The following is a 19498-nucleotide window of genomic DNA, read 5'->3' as shown; positions in this document are numbered from 1 at the left end:
AGTTTTTTCCTTGAACTCTCCCATGGATGTCATTTTTGCCCAGTCTCTCTCATATTGTTGAATCATAAACTCAGAAATCAGTAAAAGGGGCGAATACGTCTTCTCTTTAATATAATAAAGATGCTGTTGGATGATTAACCATTGTGAAGTAACCCCTGTGGGTTAAAAGTTCAGCTAATACTGAACTAGATGAGGTTTGTTTTCAGTGAAGATTTCAATCATACTGGAGGGACAGAGGACCTGACCTTAGTTGAGGTGAGGTAGGTCCAGAATTTCCAGGAAGGCCTCTTTATTTATTCTCTGTCATCTGATCAGGATATTTGGTTTTGATAGATTTGTTTTATACCAAAGGGCATCTTCTTGAGCCAATGTGTAAATCTTCCAGGTCAAAAGAACGATTCTGTTTGTGGTCACCGTTCCTGGGTACAGAGCAATCGCATGGCGAATGAAAACTGCCAGTTTGTGGTTAAACCTGATGTATTTGGACTGTTTTTGAGAGCCATTCAACAGCTGCAGTCCAAAAGTTGCATAATGTCAGGAAAAACCAAAACAAACCAAAAACCCCCCCAGATGTGCTTACAGACTCAAAACATTGGTTCAGTTTAGTTTAAGTATTAAAGTGTACACATCACCTTGCTGATAAATGACACTAATATTCACCTTTAATTCTCATATTAACATTTAAGAGACCGAATTAATAGTTACAGATTTTAATAAGAGCTACCATAAAAGTTTATGGGCAGAAATCTGTGCCATCAGAAACTGAATTTGAATAAGTTCAATTTGAATTTGAATTGCTCAGATTGAATCTGAATTGTAACTTGAATAAATGCTTTTGAAAACTGAATTTGAATTAGTCTAATTTGAAATTGAATTTATGGTTTGAAAATGATCATCACTAATTGAAATTGAATTTTATATTTTGAAAATGAATTGATTTGCTTTGAAACTGCATTTTATCCTTTAAAAATTCAGCTCTCGAATAATTTCAGTTTCACTTCTCACCATTCAGTTTCAGTTCTACAATTCAATTTCAGTTCCAAAATTCAGTTTTTTGGAACTTACATCCGGTTCCGGTGTTGTGCCAAAAAGTGATTGTCTGCCAAAAACTGATTTCCGGTATTTGCCAAAAAGCGATTGCTCATATTTAAAGTGCTATAAGTAACTTGTTGGGCTATAATATGTTAAACATATGTCAAATGCATCCCTTATGGATGACATAAAGTCATCTTGAGCCACAAACAACATTCGTGTAGCAAGATACAAGCCGCAATCAGTTTTTGGCAGCGACTTTTATATAACCTTTATTTATGCAGTAAAAAAAATCTCATTAACATTAAAAATGTATTTTGTAAGAGTAAGTTGCCCAACAGGACAGCAGAAATGTCAGCAAATATTACAATAGTTCTGTAAAAATATTTTAAGTGGGGATAAAGGACCGGATTGGTTATAATGTAAGTACAAGTTGTAAAGATACTTAAAAAACAGATAATTTTTTAATTCTTTATGTAACCCCTTTGTATCCCCTGTTCACCGAAGTCTATTTACGAACATACGTAAAGATATTACACATAAAAAATACACAGAAACATTGGAAATCAGTTTTTGGCAGACAATCACTTTTTGGCACAACACCGGTTCAAGCACAGATTAATAGAACTATGTTCTACTAGCGGACCGAAAGTGTTACTGACGGGAATCTACAGCGTCTTGAGCTGAATTAAGACTTCAGAAGTCATTCGTCATGTCGATTGACCAGCGGATAAACTCTCAGGTTGGTAATAAATGTATTACATGTATAAGAACAAGCGTCATGTTAACAAATGATAGCCGTAAGGTAACTTTTATGCTTATTGTAGCTGTTAGCTAAAAGCGCTAATTTAGCGTAGTTTGCCCTGAATTCAGATTTGACAACAAATATGATCGACTGTTTCTAGTAGAATTCCAGAGTTGTCATCTTGGACCCTCTCAGAGTACCCCTCTGTATGCTTGCAGAGACCCCTACAGTAGGGAAACATGCAAAACGGTGTCCAAACCTTTGTGTTTTAGCTTTATTTATGTCTTATGCTGGGCAGACACTGTGCGATTTTTTTCAGTCGCGCGATTCAGCTTCTGCTCAAACTGTACGATTGACTCGCAGGGGTTAGAAGTTCGTAGGTCACGATGCAGGGTCTCACACTATACGGCCCGATGCTCTGATGCGACCCGAGTGCTCACACTGTGCGTCCATAAAATGAAGGTTATAAGAGAAATTCTGTTGCTCGCTCTCTCTCTCTGTCTTTCACTCACACAGACACACCACCACCATCAACTTTGCTAAATTGCTAATGAAAAACATTGATCAGGCAGCTGTGATTGAGCAGCAGTGTAAATCCAACTATTTTCACGGTTGTTGTGGTCGTGATAATTTTGTTAGGCCACATCGAAAAGGTTCGGGTGAGCTTGCCATAGTTCTACAAGTTGTGCCTCCATCGCTTGTGTGTCCAGATCACACGCTGCACTGCCGTGCTGCGCCGTCTTTTTCGCTGACATTTGTGTTTGCGCGTGCGCAGTGTGAGAAGCTGCGGCGACACCCTCACGACCAAGCGATTGATGATCGGGAGCTGGTCGTGAGGTGTTAATCGCTTCTCGTTACCCCACGTTTACTACACGACGCACGATGAAGGCCAAAATCGGGCCGATCGCCAAAACGGTCACACGACTCAAAAATCGGCTCAAAATGGGCCAAAAATCGCACAGTGTGAGCCCAGCATAACACAGCATCCCAACTCTTTAGCTAACTTAATAACTTTAGCTAAAGTGAATAGTTAGTCTAATTCATTAGTGCAGCATTACTGGATCACCTCTGTTTGAAGTGATATAATATGATATACAACTATCACTGAAACAGCAAACTTTGTAAATAAGCAAACAACACTTCTCATTCTCTAAACGTTTGGCCACAGCTGTAGATTACACTATCAGTGCTTGTTCACTCTTGACAATAATAACATTTCTAAATTTACTTTGTGCATTTACAGATAAACAATATCTAATATTTTATCTAAATGACTGCTTTGTCTTTGAAAAGGGTGAAGAGCCTGAGGCCGGTGACAGTCCAGTTCTACTCTAAGTACATCCTTACAGTGGCTCACAGGACAAGGCCACATTCCTGTCCTGCCAGAAGAGAAGAGAAACTTCAGTCTTCATGCAGTTCAACCACACCTGTCATATTCCGTATGACAGGGGTCTCAAACTCCAGTCCTCAAAGGTCAAAGTGTCATGCAACTTTTCCATGCCCTCGAGGACTGGAGTTTGAGACCCCTGCCGTATGGTGTTCATGCTGTTTTCTACCCCACAGTTACAGCATGTCTGACTGCCTGTTCAGCATATGCAAAAATATATGATGAGTTTAAGCATGTGATGACTAAGGCCTTCCATTATGGTGTTTGTCATCACATGTCACAGACATCTGGATGATCATTTGGAATAAATAAAATACTAAAAACGTGTTACTTCATCTTTTATCTTTATTATTATTGTTCTTATTTTACACTTTTCATTGTTAGGCATTAGGTTTATTTGTAGTAGTCCTTTCCAACGTCTTTCCCTCTTCCATGTTACTGTGTCAGCATCTATTTGGGTTTGGAAGTGGAACAGAAAGTAAAGAAATCCAAAGTGCCATTAAAACCAGGAGAGGTTCTTATATTTCAGAAGAAGGGATTAATTCAAAAGAAATGACCTCAATGCCATATTTTATTTAGGAACCCTAGAGAGCACTTTGCAAAATAACACATTCTTATAATTTCACCCTCAGATGAGCCAAGCTACGACTGTCAGGGAAGGTGATGTAGGTACAGAGCATATGAGAGTGGTTAAGTTAGTCTCTTGTCTAGATGAAGGCACAAGAGGGATGGATGGCAAGGCGTAGAGATTCAGTATCTTCAGTCTTCAGTGGACACTCCATTTCTGGCACAAAACACCTGTAAAAGATGGTCGATTTAGGAGGTGACCCGACAACTTCAGCCTGTCAAACATATTAATGGAGCAGTGTGTTTTTAAAAAAAAAATTAATTAATTAAGCATTCACTCAGTACCCTAAGAATTATTATGGTAGTTAAACACAGTGATAGTTGTATATCATATTATATCACTTCAAACAGAGATGATCCAGTAATGCTGCACTAATGAATTAGACTAACTATTCACTTTAGCTAAAGTTATTAAGTTAGCTAAAGAGTTGGGATGCTGTGTAAGACATAAATAAAGCTAAAACACAAAGGTTTGGACACCGTTTTGCATGTTTCCCTACTGTAGGGGTCTCTGCAAGCATACAGAGGGGGTACTCTGAGAGGGTCCAAGATGACAACTTTGGAATTCTACTAGAAACAGTCGATCATATTTGTTTGTCAAAGCTGAATCCAGGGCAAACTATGCTAAATTAGCGTTTTTAGCTAACAGCTACAATAAGCATAAAAGTTACCTTACGGCTATCATTTGTTAACATGACGCTTGTTCTCATACATGTAGTACATTTATTACCAACCTGAGAGTTTATCCGGTGGTCATTCGACATGACGAATGACTTCTGAAGTCTTACTTCAGCTCAAGACGCTGTAGATTCCCGTCAGTAACACTTTCGGTCCGCTAGTAAAACGTAGTTCTATTAATCTGCGCTTGAACCGGAACCGGATGTAAGTTCCAAAAAACTGAATTTTGGAACTGAAATTGAATTGTAGAACTGAAATTGAATGGTGAGAAGTGAAACTGAAATTATTCGAGAGCTGAATTTTTAAAGGATAAAATGCAGTTTCAAAGCAAATCAATTCATTTTCAAAATATAAAATTCAATTTCAATTTAGTGATGATCATTTTCAAACCATAAATTCAATTTCAAATTAGACTAATTCAAATTCAGTTTTCAAAAGCATTTATTCAAGTTACAATTCAGATTCAATCTGAGCAATTCAAATTCAAATTTAACTTATTCAAATTCAGTTTCTGATGGCACAGATTTCTGCCCATAAAAGTTTGAGACCGTTCATTTCTTTGTAAATGAGTAAACTTACAAATCGAGCAGGTGATGAAATAATTATTTCATTTAGAGTAAGGCTGAACTTGATAACTAACAGACCAAACACTCTGGGTCATTTAACATATTTTAACTTGTTGTTACACACTTGTAAAACAAATAACCAACTTATCAGAAATGAATACTAATAAATGTATATCTTCTGCTTGAATCACACACACTGGCTTATGTTTCATGTCTCTGTGCCAGGCAGGAAATACTTAGTCACTCGTTGAGTGACTCATCGGCCCTCTTGGGGTTCGACTTGTTTCCACCCCCAGCGTCGACAGTATGGCTGTCTGCAGATGGGCAGCAATGCTCAATTAAGAAACATGCTGCATGTCAAAAATGCTGCATGTCAGCACCCTTTTTGGACTCAAACGCTAAAAGAAAAAATACACAGACCATCCAAATAGTCGTTTAGTTGTAACAACAGTCTTTTATTTGGCCATACATTAGATTTCAATCATTCGTTCAGGATTTAATATACACGATATATACATAAGCAAATAAAAGACGTCAGCGTCCTCGTCTTGCAGTAAAGGTTGGCAGTGCAATCTTGGCCTTTTTAACAGTGTCACTGGGTTCCTTTCATCTTCTCCCACTCACACGTGCACCCACGCAGACGGCGTCGGTCGGCTCGGAGCCGTTTGCTCCTGCTGCTCAAGTTCAGTCCAGTTCAGCCTCTCTCCTCTGTTCATCTGCGCCAATACTGAAAAGGGAAAGAACAAAGTGAGCTTAAATCAGCAGTTTGAACGCTGAACAACAGAAAAGCTGGGTCTCATCTTGGTGGAGGTATTGGAAGAAAGGTAAACTTATGCTATCAGCTATTTAGCTTCTGCGTTTTGAATTATTTACACCTACCTGTGCAAATTTGTGTATCTGCTCGACGACAGCAGCGAACAAAGCTCCGACGCTCTCATCAATCAGACTCTGCATGTAGTGAACCGCCTCCTCGTCCGACAGGTCCAGTCTGAACTTATCCTGCACCTGGAGCCACATAAATATCTACGCATTAACCCTTTATTCATCATTGTATTATTTTAGGGTCTTTAAAATAATATGTAAAGCGCCTTGAGGCAGCTGTTGTGGTGATTTGTTGTTATAGAAATAAAACTGAACTGAATTACCACAGGACCATTTTACAAGTGCGCTTTAAAAGACCTTAACTCCGTTTGTAGTAGAGACAAAATTCAAATGCAGAGAACAGAAGACAAGCTTTACAGGTATATTCATATTATATCACTGTAGCACAAAGCATTCACCTCCACCTGGATTTTACCAGATGCTCTTCACATTACTTTAACTCCCCAACCATTTTGAGCTAGAGGGAAAATTCAAATGGTTCCTGAACGAAGATAGTTATTTTATCATTTTAACCTCCTAGGACCTGCCGTCCACATATGTGGACATCACATTTTGGGTTATTTAGACCAAAATACTCAATTTTGCTCTACAAGGGCCTGATATCTACTTATGAGGACATTCTACTGCTACTGTGCTATTGAAATTTTAAACGAATATCCTCTTATTTGTCTTAGAAACAAAAATTAGGCAAAAAAAAAAAAATCTTTGCTTTACATTCATCAGGTCCCAATCAGAACAAATATCAAAGAGAAATTAAAAACGCATGATGTGGAGGAGTTCGGGTCTTAGGAGGTTAAAACCAAAATTACAAAATGACTCATCCTGTGTGATATTTGGGTCCCAAAGGTTTAAGTAATGTGAACTTTAAGGGTTAACCAGACATTTCTTGGTTACAGATAATGGGATGCTCCACAGGATCACGCTGTAATCTTAATCACAGGTTCATGGCAGTGCAGTAACAGCTCTTTGACTCAGTTTGTCTCAAATTTACTTAAACTTTACTGAACAATATTCATTATAAATAAAGCATGATTTGTTTCATGACAGCTAGTGTCTTCTTAATCCCCCTCAGGAAAACAAAAGACTTTCTGTAGGAGGCTACAAAGACAACCGATCTGATCTCCCCAGTACCCTTAATGACCTCAGCCCTGAAAAGAGCTTTAAGGGTGACTCCTAGCAGACTTTCAAAGGGTAAAGAGCTAAAGCTACCAACCACCTTACCTTTTTAACAGTTTTGTCAGGCTCAAGAGCGATGTCAGGAATATTGGCATCCACCATGAGAGAGAACAGGTTCAGGATCAGGTTGGAGTACCTGAGGAAGTGGAAGACGAGGAGCATATTGCACATTAGCTACAGTGGTGTCCATTAAAAACTGACAATGCTTTCCTTGTATTACATGTTTGCAGTTTTACTTGAAAGTAGCTTTTCAAGCTTTAAAGGTGCAAGTAAAAGTAAAATATAACTCCCAAGGATGATTAATCAAAGACAATATTTGGTAAAATTCACATCAAAGTGTTTTTTCCAATCACAGCAATGATCATCGTCATTAAACGTCTTTCTCAGACAAATTTAAAGACTTTTCAAGCTGCTATACAGTTTAGATTTTTTGCTTTTTAAAAGTTAAAACCAGTCTGATGATGGATTAGTCCTGTTTAATATCCCTTTAATCCACTGATTAAATAAACTCACTTAAAACCATGTTGGTATGTTTGTGTTGTTACTGTCCATATTCACAGTTTGCTTGGCTCAGAATCATCGTTTTGCTTTTATGTGTTTGCATGTACCTCCTAAGATGAAGAAAGGCGGTGTAGCACTGCTTCCTGAACTCCTGGTACTGTTCGCTCTGCATGCCTCCCATACCCTCCACCATCTCTTTGCTCAGCTTCATGGGCGGAGGCAGCGGTTTGGGGTCTCGGCCAAGGATGTAGCCGAAGTCTATGTGGAAGAGCTTCCCTGGATGGAGAAATGTGACAATTAAAAAAAAAAAAACTTAGAAAGTAGGAGGTTTTGATTTCTGAGATCATGAAATCCTCCAGCGTGGAACTACGGAAGCTTCTTAACTCAAATTTCTGAGAAAATAACGTGAATTTTCAAGTCAGAAATTTGAGATATTAACTTCCAATGTCAACTTAGGTCTACCAATCAAGAAAAAAACATTTTTTCCCAATTGACAGAAACGAGCTTTCCTTAGCCTCTGATTTCTAAGAAAAACAGATACATCTACTGGGGCGCTTGCAAGGTTGTCCTTTAAGTCCAGTCGTTTTAAGCTTTGATACAGTGCCAGTGGATAATAATCTAACAAATAAGCCCTGTAAACATATGGAAGTCACACAGCTACCTAAAGCTACATTAGAGATGACACACAGGCTTGATGTTAGTAAGTTAGTGTGTTTGCCTCACCGGTCTTTGTCAGCAGCAGGTTGTCCAGGTGTCTGTCTCCCACTCCCAGGATGTACGTGATGACACAGTAACCAGCTGGGAAATAACAAGAGGCACATTGATCAGATATTCAATCGGCTCCTCCAGCAACTAAATGAGCACCGATCTGTTACGAGCGTCTCACCGCAGCTCTTGACGTAGGTATCCATCACCTCTGAGCTGATGCCGTACGGCCCTTTTTCACTTGGCGCGTGCTTCCTAAAGAAGCTCTGTCAACACGGGATTAAAATGAGCACTTAAATCAAAGCAGCGCCCTGACGCGCCGTGTCTCTGACAAACTCTGCTCACCTGGATGTTGCCTTCGGTAGCCAGAACTTCAGCGACAGGAACCGACTGGACAAACTGCATAAAACCTAAGCACGCAACACGTTTTCTGCATTAGGCTGAACATCTTTAATACTTTGAAATCATAACAGCTTAAAACGCTGCTGCTGAGTTACTTCATTCTTCTTACCGTGCTTGGTGCTTGTGGCCAGAACTTTATAGGGTGTCAGCTTCAGGTCCAAATTCTCTTTTCTTAACAGCTTTAAGACAGAAAAAAATGATGATACACACTGACACAGACTCCTGACTTATGAAGATAATCTTGGACTTTGTCTCTCGTCAGTGATGAGCTAAAATATTTTTTTAAGCAAAAAACATCGTCTTCAACTTCCTGGGGGCATTCCCGTCTGTTAACGAGCACTTCTTACTTTGTCCATGAGCGAGATGATCTGCAGGATGAGCTGATCTTGTCTCAGGTCGTCTCCATGTTTGAAGATGACTGGATATGTGGCTCCATCCTCAGCCTTGAAGATCAGTTTGGCGGGCATCAGAGCACTCTGACACACAAACGCACAGAGAAAAGCCTTTTATTTTCGCATAGATACTGCTCGTAATCAGGACAATATGCACCAAAGCAAACTGCACTGAAATCAAAGGCGGACATTCAAGCCTCTGCCTTTCTAACAGCACCACTGACGACTGAAGGGATATAACACAGTGATCAGGGGATCACATCAAGTACAAGTAAATAAGTACCTGATAGTGAAATTAAACATGAAAGCACCCCTGTTTTTCTAATGTGCATCAAACACACTGTTAGTAAGAGAAAAGACAGTCTATTTCCTCTTAAGTGCCTGCAGAGGCTCTGTGTGAGATCTGATGCTATGGAGGAAATGAACGATGAAGTGAGCAAATTTGCACTTTTGATGAGTAATGACCACACCCGCGGTTACATTTACAAACTGTCTGAAGGCTGTAGCTGAGCTGCTGTTTAGCTACTCCACCTGCCTGATCATTGAATTTACAGTGCCACAAATCACCATTTATTCTCTCATGTTAGCAGTTTATTTAAATGGTAAATGGACTGATTCTTATATAGAGCTTTTCTACTTTAACTGAGCACTCAAACATATCACATTCGCCCGTTCACACACATTCATACAAGCACTGTTTCCTTTCTATCTAACACTCACACTCTGATGAACACAGAGATCAACTTGGGGTTAGCATCTGGCCCAAGGATACTTCAACATGCAGACTGGAGCAGCCAGGGTTCAAACAACCAGCCTTCAGATTAGTAGATGGCCTCCTGAGCTACACCCCCAGTCTCACAACGGCGAGACTGGGGAGCACTTTTAATGCCTTTTAATTGGTCGTGACAGCGAAAGGATGAGGTAAAGGCTTCTGTACCTTGAAGAGTGTGGCTGTCTCTGGGATGATGCCTTTGATCCTGATTTGAGGCTCCAGAGGAAGCGGAATCGCCTCGATCTCTGACAGGTTCACCTTCTCGTTGTCAGCCAGCAGGGCCTGAAGTCGCTCTGTCTGCAGACACACATGAAGGTTTGCTGACATTAACACAAGTAAGCAGGATCAGTGTCACCAGGAGCACACACCGAAGTCAATTAAGTGTTTGTATGTGTGAATAAGGAGTGCTTTTATTAAAAGGACAGTGTACTGCTGCGTATTAAAACAGGAAATAAATACAAACACTTCTCATAAATAAACCATGTTCAGGAAATATCTGTTGATTTACTCAGATATAAAAAAAACATGGGAGCCTACACAGGTGGGTTTTTTTAAAAGCACATTTAACACCGAAGCTGTTTTGAATATCTTTGCTACCTTCTTCTTGCGGTTTCCGCTCTCCCGTTGGACAGCCTTCATCAGCTGCACCAGTCTGTCTACAAACGTCTGCTGGGCAGCCAAGAGCGACCGCATCACCCTCACGGTCTTATCACCCTGGAGAAAAGAAAAAGTGTGAGCACACAGCAGTGGAGACACACACACACAGTCAGTTCTATAAAGCTTTGCTACATATTACATCAGTCAGCCGCTTTTATTGTACAGGCTTATCAGACCGGGGCAACTTTGGAACAATCCAGAATTTTAAAAATGACCCATTTACACTCAACTCCAAACTCTTTTTCTTGACAATATCCTTAAATCTCATCTAATAATATAAGTCCAACAAAGGAAAATACACTGAGACTTATTTTTATAACATTATGATCCAACTATGACACAGCTGGCAGCGTTATTTTGGGTATGCTCTTTGATAAATGAAGGCAGAAAGTGATTAAAACAAGACACCTTATTGGTAAAAGCATTGGGATGCAAATAGATTTTTACAGAGTAGCAGGGTGACATGATATATAACACTAACTCGCACTCGATGAGACATCAGCTAACTTTGCCAAAGTAAGTTAAAAATCTGACCTTTAGCAAAGCCTGACTGAACCTCCTCATGACGTTCAGGTACATCTCGTGGGTCTTTGGATCTCTCTGCTGTGTGTCCTGATCTTCACACTCCACAATCACATACCTGAGGAAGAAACGTGGATTTATACACACATTTTTATGACTAACTTCTTTTTGTCCAGGCAGAAAACAAAAAGCACTGTAAAGAGGACTCACCAGTACAAATAGTTGGCAAGTGTAGAGTTCTTGCAAGCACGAGAGATCAGGAACGTGCAAAGGTCTTGCTGCAAAGACATGAGGACACAATGCTGTGTTACGAACAACTGATAGGACAACATGACAGAGCAACGCACTGTCCACAGGTCCTTTATGGGGATTTTTATTTGCTCACCTCTAGATTCTCACTGTCAGCTCCCTCCTTTCCCTTCTGTGGCGTAGTGGATGATCCAGATGAGCCAGAAAGAATTTGGGAACTGCAAAGCATGTGACAGTTTTACACATCTACTTAAAAGGATTGTGTATATGTTACTGACAGCTGATTTTTAAAACTGACAGCTTCTTTTTAAAATGTGTGCATTGTTCATTCTTATTTCATTCCACGTGTAAGACAGCATTGTGGCAGATCTGCAGCTGTCTGGATCCAGCTGCAGATCTGCCAGTAAAATCATAACATTCAATGAGTTCATCGCGGTTTCTGAAAGAGAAATAATCAGATCCTGCAGATCGGCTGATGCTCTCTCAGCTGGGGAACATTTGGGGGTAAATTTAGACCCAGAAAGTGAACAAAAAAACCCACACACATACTTGAGTCATCTCAAAGCCACTTTTAGACATTTTCAGTTTCAGAGCCAGAAGAGAAGCTAATGCGATCAGCGGTGTTGACTCATTTATTAACCAGAATGGCTTTAAAGTACTGACCTGTCCAATGCAGCGTCATCTGAAAGTCCCTGGCCATCTCTCTTGCTGCCTGGATCTAAACCACCCTGAATATCACTGAAGTTCTCATACTTGAGCGCCTGCACCAGCTGAAGCAGGTACATCAGCAGGTCCTAGAGAGGAGAGACAGGAATTATCATTATGATTTCAATGTAATTGATTTAATACTCCTGGTTAAGCTTGATTTAGAGTCCTGCATTCCCCGCCGAGCCTATAGTGTAGTGATAGGGATTGTTGGTGGCTTTTATACTTCTGGTTGCATTGCTCTGCCATTACAGAGGAAGTGGAGCTGATCGTGTTGGAAAGTTTCATACAACACATGAACAAATAACAGTCAGACTTCAAGTAATTGAAAGAAAGAATAAAATGGAAAAACACATATTTGTATTCAAGTTTTTAAAAGGTTTTTCCACCCACACACGACCTGTCCTCCTACCTCATCATCAGCCTGCTGTAGCCGAGCCACCGCATAGCGTCTCACTGTGGGGTTGGTGAAATGGGATGACAGCAGCTCCAGAGAGTCCTCCACATCCATGGGCTTCCACTTTCCCAGCAACTCCAGAGCCTGCTTGGCCTCCTGGGGCAGATCCCAGTTCACACACTTGAGGAACTTTGTCAGGGCCTGCAGTCAGAGGAGGAGGAATCATTGAACATGTATACAGACGTAGCAGCAGCAGTCGCTGGGGGAGGAATAGTTGGAAGTTACACATAGTAATGTACACTTGGTTGTAACGGGGAAGACACCAGCAGCACACCTTTTCCTGTGTGGTGAGGTAGTATCTGAACTTCCACACCAGGTCCTGCTCTTCAGAACTCAGCTGCTTGGTTGGAGGGTAGCTAACGATGATCTGTACATGCAAACAAACAATTTTAGATTAAAGCAAGCAAAGTTATTATAGAAACATAATTGTTCTAACGATTCTTTCTTTTTTTTTTCACTGATCTTTTGTGATGTCTACACTCAAAAGCATCCGTCTTCTTTTAGCAACAGTGTATAAACATAACACAGAACAGTTTCCAGTTCAGTACATTTTAAATGGGTTTCTGGATCGTGTTCACATATGGATTCTTTTTCTCATGATGGAGCTTTATCCTGCATTTGTGGATGCTGACAGAGAACTGTGTTCACAGACAGGATTTATTTATGGAAGGGTTCATGAGCCCATGTGTTGATTTCCATGACAGAATCGTGTTTTTTTCCATGAAGGCTATAAGATCACAGTCATACAATACTGATTTTTGTCCCTTGCACACAGAGATTTCTCCATATACTCTCAATCTTTTGATATCATGTGCTGTAAATGATAAGATTTAATGCTTTCTTTGTTCTATAGTAAATAAACTGTAGGTTTGTGCGATTTACCAATCATTGCATGTTATTTTGATTTATGTTTTACACAGCGTCATAGCTTTTTTGTAGTTCTAAAACTTGAGTAGCTGCTAGCTACTCACATTGAGCTGGTCACGTGTGGCAGCATTAGGCTTCAGGTCATGATCTGAGGGCCCACTGCGAAGGCTACGAGCCAGTTTGTGATGCTTGCTCTCTACCAGGTTTTCCTGTGAAGGAAAAGAAAAGCCAAAGTTACAGCATGTGAATGAAATGATGTGTGAGCAAACTAGCACACAACATTTATATTTCTTCAACATCATGAAATCATTTTCTCACCATCCCCATCTGTGGGTCGGGAACTTTGACAATGTCGCAGCTGGTAAGAACTGGTGATGAATCGTCTCCATCCTTAATGGCGACAAAGGAGAACAGACCAATCAGCCGACACCGTTCCAACACGTGGTATCTACCTGCTGTGTGCTGCCACTAATAATCAGGAAATTACCTTTTCATAATAGACGATGCTGTACTCCTTGTCATTTGATTTGACACGAGGAAACTCCACCATGAGGTACATAAAGTTGGAGCTGCGCTTCTCACTCTGCAGAAAGACAATTTCACATTTTTCAATTTGAAAAATGTAAATAAGCGCGAATTGAACCGCAAATACAGTTGATGATTCAATTCCTCCTAAATAAGCCTTCATATCCTTCTGAGACTAATCTTCACATAGTACATCTTATTGATGCTTTCTCGACTCGACTGCAGAGTCGGCCTGTGCAACCAGAATCGAGCTTAACAAACTCACTTCATTGATCATCTCAATCTCTCTGAAGGTCAGCCGGTCCAGCCAGTCCACCTTCACCATGTGGCCCTGCCGATGAGCCTTTGTCAGCTGGATGGAGAGATGGGAAGGTTTGCAGAGAAATGAGCACATAATTTTAGCAAAATCAAAAGAGAAAAATACAGAAACGGCCGTTCTGTTGAACTGATCACAGCATGGCGGCTGGTGTGCAAACAGCCCGACCGATCATGCACAGTGCCAGCGGCCAATCCAGCATCTCCGCACACTCAGCAGCCAGTCCACTCATCAGTTAGTGAGTGTGGGTGTTGGGAATGTAAGCACACACTTGGCCACGAACAGGAAGCCCACAACTCAGCTGCGTAGAATAAATACTTACTCTTTAAAACAACATATGAACTGGTAGCAGCCTGAACACAACCTCTAATATACTTAAGCCAGCTGCATTTATGATGAATAATAATAATAATAATAAAACATGGGGAATCAGTGTAGTTGTTTTAGGAAACAAAATTTAAAAATAAAATTAGCTAACGTTGAAATAAAATGTACTCCCTGATAACCTCTTCTAAGTATCCCATAAAGCTACAACGAGTCAATGAATATAATTGTGTGTCCACATAAATATGAAATCCATGCACACACATGAAAACACACCAACATGTGAAATATGGAGGACTGAAAGTGCCAAAATCAAAAATAGAGTAAAATAAAAAACTGATAAACAAATCAATATGCACTCTATTTCCTGTTTCTTACCTTTGTAACAATTCACTTGTTTATTTACTTTCACATAATTTTCTAATTTATTTTTAAAAAGTACTGTATTATATTATTTAGGTATTATATGTCCTTAATGTGTTTCCCATACGTATTTCTTTTATTTTGGCATTTCTTTATACTTCATTATGCAGATAAATAGGCTTTATTATTGTCATTTTAAGTGTGTAGTTGGCTCATGATAGAAAGGTTAGCCTCCAGTCCAGTATGGTGACTCTCCAATACAGTTATGTCAAAAAGAAGGTTTTCACAAAATACTGACATACTTGACTATTATATTATTTCATATATTTATTATTTTGCCTAAGCATTTCTTTAAATATTTAGCAAACAATATTCATATTTGAACGATATTTGAATTAAGTGTTTATTAATGTATCTCAAGTCATTCATTTCTTAATTTTGGCAGTTTTAATCCTCCATAACAAGCAGAAAACTGATGTGTGTAAATGCTTTAAAAAAACACAGCCATACATCTTCACAGACAAAAAAAAAAGTTTTCACACCAAAACCTGGATCAAAATGTATTTGTAAACACACTGAACAGATTTATGCTGTTTACAGGTTTCCCACATAGAACAGTGCAAAGTGAACAGAGGTCTGACACGAGGAGGAAGTGAGTACTTAATGTCCCTGCCACAGTTTGAATTGTCCTGATGTGGTAACCATCATTTTCATACCGTGTTATACAAATGGAAATCTATTTGCAGATACATTTTGGCCATGGCCTTGTTCATACATATACAGTACACACACATAATCTGCATTGCCAACACTAACTCCTGCAGTGGTACTCACATCACTGAGTACCTCCAGGTCAGGGCCCTGGAACAGATGATGGTTTAGACAGTGCTTTGCATTGGATGGTTTCTTTTTATCCAACGTTTCCTGTTCACCTTTGACTCTACTTCATTGCCCAATCCTTTCCTTTCAGTCCTTTAATCACTCATCCTCATCATCATCCTCCTCTTTCCTATCCACACACATGTATACAATATTATACCTTGGCGAGCCTGCCCATCTGGTCCTCTGCCAGGCTGCTGCTGGTGCGTCCCGGTGTGGTTGTGGGCTCTCCTCCATCCCCTTCCACGCCTGGCCAAACCTTCAGGTCATGCATCCCTTGCCGGAACATGCTAGAGCAGGACGGGAGGAAGGTATTTAAACTCACGCACACTACTACATACTCAGACCTTTAAACACTGATTTCAGCACGGCAGCTTTTGGAGACCACAGCAGACCAAAGGACAAGGCAAAATGTCAAGGTCCACCTGTATTCACAACTACACAACATAGCCTCACTGTCACCTGCCATGTTATCACTTCTTCTTTTCAGACTGAGCTTTTGGTGGCCCAAAAGTGCAATACAAGGGCCTAGCATGACACTAGATTTTGCTTCCATTGATGTTTCTCCTCCGTCTTACCTTCTCCATACTTTTCTCTTCTATCATCCTGTTACAAGTTAATCTTCACTTCATCAGTCAAAGGTAGATGCACCGAAGTTCTGTTTTTCTCAGAACTGCGTCGGCTCTCTTAAACGTTTTCTGGTAAAGTGTAATCTGACCTCCTTGCGTAACCAGTGGTTTGTACCTCGTTCTAAACTCTATATTTAGATTCATGAAGGCGTCTCTTGATTGTAGACTTTGACACTGGCTGACGACCGCCTGTGCTACGCCTCAGCCTCCTAGTAGACACACCTATGGTATACATTTAAAATTCTGATTTTCATAAAAGTTGACCTCTGACTTTGACGTGCACCTATGGTATCAGATTAAAACTTCTCCTTGAAGTATCGCATTCACGAGACTTTCAGAAAACTTGACCTCTGAACTTGACATTCAAAGTCATTCGAGATTTTTGGTAGATGCACCTCAGGTATCAACTTCAAAATCCTACATAGCCTCGTTCTCAAGTTACCACATTCATAAACTTGAGTGTCCATGCTGTCTCTTGAAATAAAAGCTGAAAGTCTGCACTTCAATCACTTCTTACCGTGTTTGATTTAAAATTCCCTGCAGGGGAGTACATTAGTAAAATTACATAAAACATGTGGACCTACATGTATCTGTGTGTTGTAATAATAGGGAAATGTCATAAAAAATTGCAAGGCAAACCTAGACTTTTCTCTCACCAGCGTGCCTTGACACATCACCTGGAAACCACTGCCAAAAGTAACAGAGCAAGGACACACTTACCCATATTTGCCAAACAGAGTCACGGTGGTTCCACCGACTGGAACGGCTCTGCCGGGCCCATAAATGTCCCACACTGTGAGAGCAACCTGGGCACTTTGGGGAAGGTCGGGGTACTTGACTGGCAACCGCAGCCACTCGTTCCAGCTGCACCGGAAAACAGGATAAACAGAGAAAATAAAATGCACATGTAGAAGTGAGTAGCTGATGGCCATTTTGCTACAGAACTTTGAAAAAAAATTCCTTTGCTTGACTTTTACAACCTCATAATCAGTGCATTACATCATATTATAATAACACTAAAACCCAGCATGGTTCTTACTTCCAGCGTGTGCTGAATGCTTTGTACGAGGTGCGAACAGGAAGGGCCAGAGGCTTTCCTTCAGCAAACACCTGACAGGTTACATAGAGGTCCGAGCAGTTCTCCTGGTAGAGCCCAGAGAAGCGCAGCATCGGGTCTTCGAGCAGCGCTTTGTAGCTCTTCTGCTCTCGCTTTCCTTCTAAACTGCCTCTGAAAGAGGGGAGAAGAGAAGGTCAGAGTGTGGAGCTGCAGTCTGATTGTTTGCTGATGTTATCAAGAGTGTTCCAACTTGTCTAGCTTCTCTTCTCACAAGTAAGTCAATATTTCTTTTGTGTTTCCTACAAAACAGATTTTCAAAGCCTGCCGAGTCAAAATATCCCCCAACAATGCTGCAAACCTTTATTTAACTCACCTTTTTTGCTCTTCGTATAAAGAAAACCCTCCAAGTATGGAGTGCAAATACTGTATTTAGTCAAGATACCATGAAAAAAAAAAAAGATATTTGCTGTTACTGAGAATTTCAATACCGCAGCACTAGCTCCCCCCACCAGCAAAGAGGTTTCTGGCCTTCAATAAAAGGGAATATACCCCGGCCATGATTTATAACATGCTCAAAGTACATTTGTGTTTAAACAAATGGCCAGAAATGACAGAAAGATACACAGACTGCTGTTAAATAAGGTAACACACACTCCTACCATTCTATAAAACTCTACAATAACTCTTACCTGTCAGGTATAAGAGTCCACACACATATTTCTGCATTATAGCTTATTGCAGCTGTTTCTTAGACTCACAAGGGGCATATTATTTATGAATGCATTGCAATAATCTTGCATTATCTCAGTCTTACTAGTAGTACAGTCGACTGTACTATTTTTATTCATTATCCTGCTGCTGCTACACAATAAATCCCCCTGTTGGGGATAAACAATAAATGATCTGTTTATCTTGCAGGTGTAGTCACCCCCATTTGGAGGCAGAAAACTCCAGTGAAAATCTGACCAAATTGTGGAGCTATTTAATAATAATACGATCATAATGCAATAATAAAACTCATGAGCTGCACACAGGATTTAAATATAGGACACACTGAGCTCAGATAATAAGAGTTTAGCTCAGGGGGGCATATGCTACCTGAGTCATGATGGTAACATTAAGCAACCGACTGGCCTAACAGTGCTTCTGTCTCTCCTCCCACCCCAAAAAGGACAATAAACACAATACAACACTGTAATTCATCAGAACGACGTAAAGCAGAACCAGTGTTTCTAATACATGTGGACTGAGTCTTGATGAACAGAAGAAGGCTTGTCTCTTCCTTTTCTGTAGGTACAAATGTAATGTAATTATACTTTCATATAACCTAAAATTACTGCAAATGCATGATAATCTTACATTTGCACATAAAGTAAGAGAAGAACAGCAAATCGTAACTCTGGGGCTTGTGATGGCAGTCTGCTGTCTCCTGTTTGACTGTTTGGTTTATGTGTGCGCGACAAACAATGTGTTGGACAAACTTCAAAGTCAGAAAAACGTGTTAACGAGACACAACGCGCGCGCACACACAAAGGAAAGCATCGCGTGAGGTCACAAGATACAGGAGTTTACGCCGCCTTGACCCAAAGAGACTCAGTGAAAAACTCACATCTTAAGTTGAACATTGATGTCCATATCACAGCTGTAAACATAGTTGAATTTATCAGTGTCCATCTTCCGACGGGGAAACTCTGAATTCCAACCAGAGACCGGATGACTTCAACATGAAATCCCGGACAGTTATAGGAGACTTTGCGAGCGGTTGTGTTTGCGACCAGGCCTCGGATCAGCACCCCGCAGAGCTCAGCTAAAGGTCCCGCCACACGGCTGGAGACGCTGTAGGTCCGGACACGAGTTTAAAAGGATGTTAACTGCCTACATTCACGATAAAGACATAATTCTAACGGCTGTCTCGCCGGGCATGATTTGGTGTTTTTGTTAGCTACCTACACAACACAGCAGCAACCGAAACCTACAGTCAGGCGAGAGCAGTCGAATTGCGATATAGTGACTGAGACGACTGAACGTGGGATTGTCATATCGTGGGGTTGATTAACCGAGTCTGATGCGGAAAAGAAGGAAG

At 40.4% G+C, this 19498-nt stretch overlaps 1 protein-coding gene and 1 long non-coding RNA gene across 3 annotated transcripts; both read right to left on the bottom strand.

The window, feature by feature from the left end:
* Nucleotides 1-3722: 3722 nt before the first annotated feature.
* LOC146714667 (uncharacterized) lies at nt 3723-4722 on the bottom strand. Its single transcript, XR_014918837.1, has 2 exons — nt 4526-4722; nt 3723-3962 (listed from the first exon to the last, which is right to left on the bottom strand). It is a non-coding gene; the product is annotated as an uncharacterized LOC146714667 (long non-coding RNA).
* A 743-nt stretch (nt 4723-5465) lies between these two features.
* Nucleotides 5466-19485, bottom strand: pik3c3 (phosphatidylinositol 3-kinase, catalytic subunit type 3). Of its 2 annotated transcripts, XM_085451030.1 has the most exons (26): nt 19025-19485; nt 17398-17586; nt 17079-17222; nt 15890-16019; nt 15685-15711; nt 14113-14199; nt 13810-13905; nt 13641-13712; nt 13427-13531; nt 12730-12822; nt 12411-12596; nt 11957-12087; nt 11430-11511; nt 11255-11322; nt 11057-11162; nt 10463-10579; nt 10031-10162; nt 9049-9177; nt 8811-8880; nt 8645-8709; nt 8481-8565; nt 8318-8392; nt 7702-7870; nt 7139-7229; nt 5915-6040; nt 5466-5762 (listed from the first exon to the last, which is right to left on the bottom strand). In XM_085451030.1, exons 1-26 carry the CDS (start codon nt 19087-19089, stop codon nt 5748-5750), a joined length of 2655 nt encoding a protein of 884 aa, XP_085307156.1. In that variant the 5' UTR covers nt 19090-19485; the 3' UTR covers nt 5466-5747. The 2 variants fall into 2 exon arrangements, with proteins under 2 accessions (XP_085307156.1, XP_085307158.1); XM_085451032.1 differs by lacking the exon at nt 15685-15711.
* Between the last annotated feature and the right edge of the window lie 13 nt (nt 19486-19498).

The sequence above is a fragment of the Copadichromis virginalis genome, linkage group LG3 (assembly GCF_057382275.1).
Source record: "Copadichromis virginalis isolate Kocher_CV1m ecotype Utaka linkage group LG3, C_Virginalis_male_GT1.1, whole genome shotgun sequence".
Taxonomy (NCBI): Eukaryota; Metazoa; Chordata; class Actinopteri; order Cichliformes; family Cichlidae; genus Copadichromis; species Copadichromis virginalis.
Note: the sequence above shows the minus strand (reverse complement) of the source record. Positions and strands in the feature narration are given on the sequence as shown.